The 8352-nt window shown below is 62.3% G+C and overlaps 2 protein-coding genes across 2 annotated transcripts; one reads left to right on the top strand and one right to left on the bottom strand.

Moving 5' to 3' along the window:
- On the bottom strand, positions 1-2630 carry CHLRE_10g455500v5 (uncharacterized protein). Its single transcript, XM_001698310.2, has 6 exons — positions 2210-2630; positions 2066-2123; positions 1475-1974; positions 1176-1320; positions 808-1010; positions 1-622 (listed from the first exon to the last, which is right to left on the bottom strand). The coding sequence occupies exons 1-6, from the start codon at positions 2438-2440 to the stop codon at positions 605-607; spliced, it is 1155 nt and encodes a 384-aa protein (XP_001698362.1). The 5' UTR covers positions 2441-2630; the 3' UTR covers positions 1-604.
- A 1150-nt stretch (positions 2631-3780) lies between these two features.
- Positions 3781-8350, top strand: CHLRE_10g455451v5 (uncharacterized protein). The gene is made up of 8 exons (XM_043067051.1): positions 3781-4379; positions 4644-4763; positions 5256-5339; positions 5722-5787; positions 6159-6233; positions 6820-6882; positions 7170-7208; positions 7505-8350. The coding sequence occupies exons 1-8, from the start codon at positions 3903-3905 to the stop codon at positions 7634-7636; spliced, it is 1056 nt and encodes a 351-aa protein (XP_042920448.1). The 5' UTR covers positions 3781-3902; the 3' UTR covers positions 7637-8350.
- Positions 8351-8352: the final 2 nt, after the last annotated feature.

The following is an 8352-nucleotide window of genomic DNA, read 5'->3' as shown; positions in this document are numbered from 1 at the left end:
GACTCACTTGCTTTGCAATGGCTGGTCCTTACGCCCATACTCGCTCTCGTTTACTCTTCACGCATGATTCCTCCCTTGCAACTTGTCCCTCTCAGAATCACACTCCTCTCTCTGTCTCTCATCTAGCGTAGCGATTGCTCCATCCCGCTCTTCCCACTTCCCTATCCTACGCGGCTGCCAGGCATTGTGCCCCTCAAGCCGCCCAATCATCGGCATTTGCATTCCTAATCGAGCACATCACACCGTTCGACAACTATCTAGGGGGTGGTCTCAGTTCTTTATGCGCGGTGTCCAAAAGGCCAGCCCCGACAATGCGGTCACATCAGTCACGCGGCAGCTGCCCAACATAGCACAGGAACGGCACGCAGCACCTCCGCAGTCAAAGAGGTCAAACACGCATACATTCTAAAGTGAGCATCACCGCGTCCGTGTATGGGTTCCTGATTGAAACCATACCATACACTTTAAAGCAGTCAGGTGCAAAACCAGCAGCTGAGTCAACGCACTGCTGTCATCGTCCGTGGTTAACGTAGGTCAAATCATATACAGATGCGAACTCCGCTCCCACAACGCTATCCATCAAGGCCGCTGCAGCAGAGCTTCATCAGTCGCTGTGGTAGTCCTGCAGATCGTCAAGACGCAAGGGGTAGAGAGGACACGCAGCTCAGCACCGGCTCTGGACGACACACAGCGCAGCCCAGCACAGGCCCTGGAAGACTTAGGCCATTGCAAACCGAGTCACGTGCCAACACAAGTGGTGCCGCCTTTACCCGTCCAACACTCTCACGCCCAAGACGAGCTGCTTACCTCGTCGTCGACGTCGCCAGCCTCTAACCGCACGCTGGGGTTGTGCGAGATGTGCGACGGCGAGACGGGTGCTTGCCCACGCACGTTGCGCAGCCACGCCTCCAGCTTCCGCAGGTTGGTGTCGTCCAGTGCCTCGAAGTCCAGCTCCATCTCGCCGGACTCGTCGGGCTGCATCGCTTCGGATGGCAGTAGGCTCATCAGCTCTGCGCACAGCAACACAGCACACGGTGAGAGTGTTAGTGGGTTGACAACGCAGGCAGCGGTGCAGAAGGCAGCATAGCAAAAGCAACAGGTGGCGCAACCATAGTTCGCCCAGTATTCGGGCCAGCGCGAAAGGTATGGTGCCTCACACAGGCACTAGCCCTCACCGTTGAGCTGCTCTTCAGACAGCTCGCCAAGCGCGTTCTGCAAGTCGCCCGCAATCTGGTTGCGCCGCTCCATCGTGAGCGCCCGCTCCCGCCCCTTGCCACCCGATGTGACCTCGTGACTGTAGGCTCTCCCGCCGTTTGCCGCCTGCGATAACGAGGAGCAACAGTGGTCAGCCTGGCGACAGCGGTGCCAGAGGCTCGCGCAGTATGCACCGTTCCGTACGTGCTCACCGCCGCGGTCCAACCCCACCACCCACAAACTACTGCCAAGTGCCAACCGTCGCTAATAAGGTACTCACTCGAGGAGGCGCCGTCGCGGGGGCCGCGGGCGTGGGCTTCTTGGGCGCCGTCGCCGCAGCGGTGCCGCTCTTGGTGGGGGCACGATCCCGTGGAGTGCTCTTGAGCGGCGGCGGCTCGAAGTCTGGGTCGAACTTGGGCGCCGCCACGCCCGCCGTGGCCCTCTTGGTGCGCTCGCTGCTGAGGCCGGAGTTGGCCCACTCGTTCTCGAAGCGCTTCTCCGCGCGCTCGGAGGCTATGCGCACCAGGTTGCCGACGGGGTTGTAGAGCTGGCAGTTGGACCAGATCAGCCGCACGTCGTCGCAGAAGTCCTGCGCCGTGGCGTATTCGTTGCGCGCGAGCTTGTCCTTGACGGCGTTGATCCACATAGGCTGCTTGACGATGTTGTAGTAGTCGGGAGCATGCTCCTCCTTGACGCGCTCCATGAACCACACGGAGTCGCCCTTGAGCCCGCGAACAGCATTGTCCAGCAGCTCGCGGCACTTGGCAATCCAGTCCGCGCCTGCGGGTTGGGGTCGATGAGCGGTGATGTAGGAGGTTCAGTAACGGCGGGCTCGCAAGCACAGCCTGGGACCCGCAGCAAACAACCTTACCGGCAAGGCTGAGCCCGCTGGGCCGCGAGTCCAGGCGCGCCTTCTTGCTCGGCGGCCCCTGCGTTGCGAAGGTGCGGGAAGATGAGCTCAGGTCAACAACGCCCTCAGCCTGCGCCAAGTGCCCGCCCGACCGCGCCAACTCACGAAGTCTCCATTCAGCTGCGGCAGTTGCGGTAGCTCCGGGTTCGAGAGCAGCCGGTGGAGGCGTTCGAGGTCCCTCTCGCTGGCCAGATTGCGGTCGACTGCCGTCTTGTCCACCGGCAACCGCATTACGCCGCTGCCATCCAGGCCCAGCGTTGCTGCTTCACCGATCAGCGAGCCATCGTCTAGGCGGAACCTGATGCGTCGCGCTACGCGCGAAGAAGGCATCTCCATCGATGCTTAAAGAAATTTCGCGAGTCCTCGGGCGCCTAGGCCCCCGGTCCCCGCAGGGCCCCGGGGCCGGACAGGGTGGGGTCTAAGAAAGAATGCTAGGGTGGCGGCAAGCGCCAGGGAGCGAAGAGCAGTGGGGGCGTAGGTGGGAGGCGGCTGCGGGAGGGGGGCGCCTGAGCGCGGGAACGGGTCGGTTCGCGGGTCGCAGTGCATGGGGCGCGCGGAGACTATATCTGCATGGGAGCACCAGCTGCATGGGGACACCTCGCTCCCTTGCCCCGGCGCCAACGCTATTTGCCCGCCCTGGGCCCTGCTCCAGGTTACTGCTGCTACCCGCTACTCGTTGCGCAAGGCTGAGGTTAAGTCCGCGCGAGTTGGTCAGGAAGCATCGAAGGCGCGGGAGCATCACCCTCAGCTTCTCCTTACGCTGCACTGCCACTTTCTCGCTGTGATGCAGTGAAACCAGACCCAGTTCGGGAAACAGGGTTGCCGCTTCAGTCCGCTGGCCTTGGCGAAACGGTGGACATGTTCGCCCAAGCTTGCGTTGGTCACGGCTCAAATGCTATCCAAATTCTTGCTGGTGGAAGGAAATCGTTCGGGAACAATGCCAAACGTGAACGAGTGCCATTGAACAACTTCTCGGACGGGGCCCCAATTACAGCAGGCGGCCTGCAGAAATCAAAGAATGCAGCAAATGGGCCATCATTAGCAGGCATCAACGCCGCAGGGTGTGGCAACTAGACCTGAGCAAAAACAGTTCAGCTCCCCTTCCTACGCGTGGAGCTGCCGCGATTTGGGCAGAGCCAGGTAGTATTATTGCAATCGAGGTAACAAAAAGCAAGCAATGGAGCAACCTCGCGTGACCCACTCCTGGACAGCAAACCGGTCGCGTGGGGTGCCACACCCCAGTGTCATCCGCTGCCTACGCTCACCTCCTTTGGCGGTCTGCTTGAAGCTCCAATGCTCCGACGTGGCATCTCCCAGACGAAGGCCACAGTCGCGGCCGGTAGCGACCCGCAGCTTGGCAGTTGGGCGTCGAAGCCCCAGGCTGCGGGCAAGGGACGCTGAATAACCGGCGTAGATAAACCAAGCAAGGTGCGCGCCTCAAGGTGCAACGAGTCACGCGACATCGCTCCCTCCGCGGACTCGGAACTTGCGAACTTGCTATATTTACGCGTGCAAACAAGACCTGACGGAATGAAGTAGGATGAATCACTGGACATACATGTTTCGCGGGGGCAAAGCCAAGTACTTTTGATGGGGAGGGTTTGATGGCGAGATGGATTCCCCCCCTTTGCGACCGCTTGCAAAAGCTCAAGTTGCTGCACCACACGACATAGATTCTCCTGACGCAGGTTAAGAACCATAAACAGGGTTGCGTTGCACACAGCAAGCGTCGGGGCCCCAACAGGCAGAGCTGTCGACCATCATTTCGCGGTTCGCCCCCGCCTTACTGCGACGGAGCATGCGGGCAGTGGCTCGCACAGCGCACATGAAGGCACAGCGCTGCTCGGCACCTCGCCATCATCAACGGCCGCTGTCTTCACAGGCGGGTCGACGCACACAGCCGGCAGTCGTGTTCTGCACCGCAGCCGGCGACGCCCCACCACCCCCCGCTGCCTCGCCTTCGCCCCTCGCTCCTCCAGCGACAGCGACAGGAGCCGCCGTCAGCGCACCGCTGGCGTCAGGAGCGGCGCGGCAAGGGGGGCCGCTGCCCGCGGCAGCAGCCTCCGCCTCAACATCGGCAGCAGCAGCAGCACTACCACCACCACCACCACCTCCCGTTCCGCCACAAGGGGCAACAACAACAGGAGCAGCAACAGAAGCAGCAGCAGCAGCAGCAGCAGCGTCAGGGGCGTCAGGGGGAATGGGGCCGGCCCTCACCCCCAACTCGGAACTGGTGGCGAGGCGGCGACAGCGGGTGGCCGCGGAGATCATTGAGGCACGTGTGTGCGTGTGCGTGTGGACGTTGGTACTTGCGAGCTCGTACTTGTATTAGGGAGCACCAAGGAAGGAAGCACTCATGTCTATGGGCGCAACTGTGCTGATGTACTTGTTTGTAAAGACTTGCAGAGGGAGTCTAATAGCTGCAGAGCACAAGCAGGAGGGCTTTGGACTAACCACTCCAGAGAAAACCGCTGAGGGGAGTAGTCATGTATATATGTGTGCGTGTGTGTCTGTGCCGTTTGTGGCTTTGCGCGCACAGGCCAGCCGGCGCGCGGGTGTGGCCGCCAGCCCGGAAGCCATACGCGACGGCCTGGCCACGCTTGAGGCGCTGCTGCCCGGCTTCACGCCCAACCTGGACACACTCAAGGCCGCGGACTGGGTGAGGAGGGTTGCGGGGCGGGGCGGAGGGGCGGAGTGGGGTGGGGTGAGTTGTAGATACCAGCCCAAACTGAATCGAACCCGATGCAATAGAGCGAGGAGGAGAGCGTGGCCTATGCTTGACAACGCAGTGGCACGCGACAAAAGTCCCCATCCCCGTGGGGTGGGGGTGCGGGGGGAGTGCGTGGCGGGGCGGTGGGAATGGGGGGAGGGTTACTCCAATCCCAAAGAAGCCGGACGGGGGGCCTGACTGGCTGGCTCACCGGTTAACGATTCAGCCTCTCGCTGCAGCTCCGGTCAGCGCTCTGAGCTCCACACCCAATCAACTCTAGACACGCGCAACTATGTTGCTGCCATGTGTCAACATTGCTGATTGCTGCTGCTTACCGCTGCTGCTGTATATCGTGTTGCAAACACCGGTAACGGTGTTGGCCGGGCTCTCTGGCCTCCCTGCTCCCCCTTCCCCCCTCCCCGCACTCCTCCTCCCCCACAGGGCCGCCTGGCTGCCGACGCTCCCGCAGTGGCCAACAAGATCATCCTGCTCAAGACACACCATCCAGGACTGAACCTGGCCAAGGTGGGGGAGACTGGGGTGGGGGAGAAGGAGAGGGCGGCCGGGGAGAGGAGTGGTGGTTTTGCACCTGTTCCATGGGAGCTTTTGATTTAAACGCGATCGGGAAGATGCATATGCGCGGAAAGGAGGAGGAGTGAGGAGGAGAAGGAGGAGGAGTCCGTGGGGGCGGGGGTGGTTCAGATGCAAACGCGTTCCCAAGGGTGCGTGTCGGTCCTGCATGCGGCAAGCCGTGCCCGTCCGTGTCGGCGTCCGTGTCTTTGTCCGTGCCCGTGTGTCTGTCTGGGCCGGTGCCAGTGCATGGGCGTGTCAGATGCCCTGCTGAGCTGCACGTAATCCCCCTGGGGACTGGAACAAACTAACCCCCTCGTCCCGCCCCCCGCTGCAGGCGCTGACGGCACAGCCGCGGCTGCTGCTGCAGAGCCCCGAGCAGCTAGACCGCTCGGCCAGGATGGTGCGCGGTCCGATGGGGTGGTGGTGGGGGGGGAGTTACATTCATGATTAGTTAAGGAAGTGTGGGGGCTGGTTTCGCCATCTCACGTGCCAAACACGCGGCGCATAAGGGGACGCAGGTCATGACACACGGGATAGCCATGGACACACAGCACACGCACCCACAGGCGTCCTGCGTGCTTCCTTCGCGTGTGCTCTCTTATCACATGTCCTGCACGTTTCCTCCTCATAGATTTCACGCGCTTCCCTTCCCTTCCCTAAAATGCGCGCTTCCCTGACCTAATCTAACATCCGGTACACGGCGCGCGCTCCCTATGAACCCTATCCCTATAAACCCTAACACGCGCGCACACGCCCGCGCACACACAACAGGTGCGGCAGCTGCTGTCTCGCGCTAAGGACCCGGACCGCTTGCTCGGCGCCGAGCCGTCCCTGCTGGAGCCCAAGGTGGGCCCCGGGGAGGCCCTTGGGGGGGGGGCGGGCGGGAGCCGGGGGGGGGAGGCGGGGAGGAGGGCGGTTGCTCCTCATGGGGCCGATGTGGGTGGATGGCTGGGTGGGTGGGTGGGTGGGTGGGTGGGTGGGAGGGAGTTGGGGTAGTCCATTCCACTCCCGAATTGGGGTTGGGCTGGGGCTAGGTGCCCGTCATGACAGCTACATGCCTGTTGCCTTCCGGGACGTGATTGCGGCAGTATGTGTGTGCCTTGTCGCGTGTTGACCACGTCCCAGCGCTGTGCGCCGCGGCTGGCTCTCGCAACCCCACCCCGCCCCCCCGCCTCGCCTCCAACGTTTCGAACCAGCACCCCCTCCCCCCCTCGTCATCACCAGCACCCCCTCCCCCCCCTCGTCGTCACCAGCACCCCCTCCCCCCTCGTCAGCGCGACCGCTGCTGCGACCACTGCTGCGACCATCGCCGCTGCGCGCGCCAAGCATTCCTGCTGTGCCCTCTGCCCCCGTGACCGCTACCTTCCCCCTGCCCAATGACCGGCTACCCCCCCCCCCCGTCTTATTTAACATGCATGGAACCCCCCCAAAGGCGCTCATCAGTGTGCTCATCACCGTGACCAAGTGGTACTTCCTGGAGAAGGACCCCATCGAGGTTCGTGTGTGCGGGGGGGCATGGCGTGTCGACTGGTCGGGCTGGGCTGGGCTGGGGCTGGGCTGGGGTGGTGGGCTGGGAGGGGTGGGCTGGGAGCTGCAGGCGGGTCCGCTGCCTGCTGCCACTGCCTGCTGCTGCCACTGCTACTGCCTACCCGTGCTACTGCCTGCTTCTGCTCACTGCTGCTACTGCCGCGGCCCCGCCCCCATCCGCCCCCTCCTCCCACTCCTGCTACTGCCTACTCGCTGCTACTGCCGGCGGCTGCTCATTGCTGCTACTGCTGCCAGGTGCTGGAGGCGGACCCAGAGCTGGTGCAGCGCGCGCAGGTGTGTGTGGGTGGGGCGGGGGGGCGGATGTTGTGCCCGAGCCCAGTAGGGGAGGGGGGGGGGCAGCCGTTGATGTGGACACAGTATCGGACCCCTTCCTCCGTGTGCTTTCCCCAAACACACGTTGCCGGGCGCGCGCGTACCGTACTACCGATCGCCCAACACAACCACACGAACATGCTTCCCACCCTCCCACCTACCTCCCACGCACCCACCCAACTGCTTCAGGACTACGACGTGACCTTTGCCTCGAACACACACACACACACTCTCTCTCTCACTCACCTGCCCCCCAGGACTACGACGTGCCCTTCGAGCCGGTGTACATGAACGAGGACGGCACATGGACCGCGCCGCTGCTCAACTACAAGGAGAAGCGCACAGCCTGGCAGAAGTACATCGACCAGACCTTCTACAAGCAGCCCTGAGGCCTGAGGGAAGGGCTGCTGGGGGCGTGTGAGGGGCAGAGGTGGAGGGTGGAGTCGGGGCGGCGGCGCCCGGGGTTGGCCAGGGTTTGGCAGCCAAGCAGCGAAGCAGCGATCAGGTAACTGGCAGGTTAATACGGTAGCAAGGATGGAGGATAAGGTGACTGGCTGACTGACTTGATGGTAAACGTTTTGCTGCGTGATACACGCCCTCATACGCCCTCATACGGCATAAGCGTGATTGATGGTCAAGGATTTGCTGCATGATGCGCGCCCACATACGCCGTGGGCGTGCATTGGGCGAAATCTGTTTGAGAAGCATGGCGTGTCCGCGGCCTCGGTCTCTTCAGCATGTATGCCCGAATTGTACATTATGTGGAAGGCAACATACACAGGGTGGGGGCCTGTGGCGGCATGCTGCTGTGCACAGCACGGTGCCAGACCGCGCTTTTGGACAGTTTCGAAGCATTTCATGCAGACACCCTTGATTGCTTCATTTTGTTTTATCACCATGTGATCGAAGCCGACTGATGAAGTTGATGTTGACAATTACAATCACCGTCGGACACGCATTTCTAAGGCCTGCGCATATGAGCACGGTCCAGCCACCACGACGATGTGGCTAGCTAGCTCTCATCCGGCGCACAGACATATGTACGTGTTGCATTCGTGACGGCTCCAAGGAACTGTGCTTGACGTCTGTAACCACCTGCACCCTG

The sequence above is a fragment of the Chlamydomonas reinhardtii genome, chromosome 10, assembly GCF_000002595.2.
Source record: "Chlamydomonas reinhardtii strain CC-503 cw92 mt+ chromosome 10, whole genome shotgun sequence".
Taxonomy (NCBI): Eukaryota; Viridiplantae; Chlorophyta; class Chlorophyceae; order Chlamydomonadales; family Chlamydomonadaceae; genus Chlamydomonas; species Chlamydomonas reinhardtii.
Note: the sequence above shows the minus strand (reverse complement) of the source record. Positions and strands in the feature narration are given on the sequence as shown.

What these genes read in the sequence shown, in the direction of transcription:
- CHLRE_10g455451v5 (XM_043067051.1), top strand. Translation starts at nt 3,903, where the DNA reads ATGCGGGCAGTGGCTCGCACAGCGCACATGAAGGCACAGCGCTGCTCG. An exon ending in CACTCAAGGCCGCGGACTGG is followed by an intron (nt 4,764 to 5,255) that starts GTGAGGAGGGTT and finishes CCTCCCCCACAG; the next exon opens with GGCCGCCTGGCTGCCGACGC. An exon ending in TGGAGAAGGACCCCATCGAG is followed by an intron (nt 6,883 to 7,169) that starts GTTCGTGTGTGC and finishes TACTGCTGCCAG; the next exon opens with GTGCTGGAGGCGGACCCAGA.
- CHLRE_10g455500v5 (XM_001698310.2), bottom strand. Translation starts at nt 2,440, where the DNA reads ATGGAGATGCCTTCTTCGCGCGTAGCGCGACGCATCAGGTTCCGCCTA. An exon ending in CGCAGCTGAATGGAGACTTC is followed by an intron (nt 2,124 to 2,209) that starts GTGAGTTGGCGC and finishes TTCGCAACGCAG; the next exon opens with GGGCCGCCGAGCAAGAAGGC. An exon ending in GTCTGAAGAGCAGCTCAACG is followed by an intron (nt 1,011 to 1,175) that starts GTGAGGGCTAGT and finishes TGCTGTGCGCAG; the next exon opens with AGCTGATGAGCCTACTGCCA.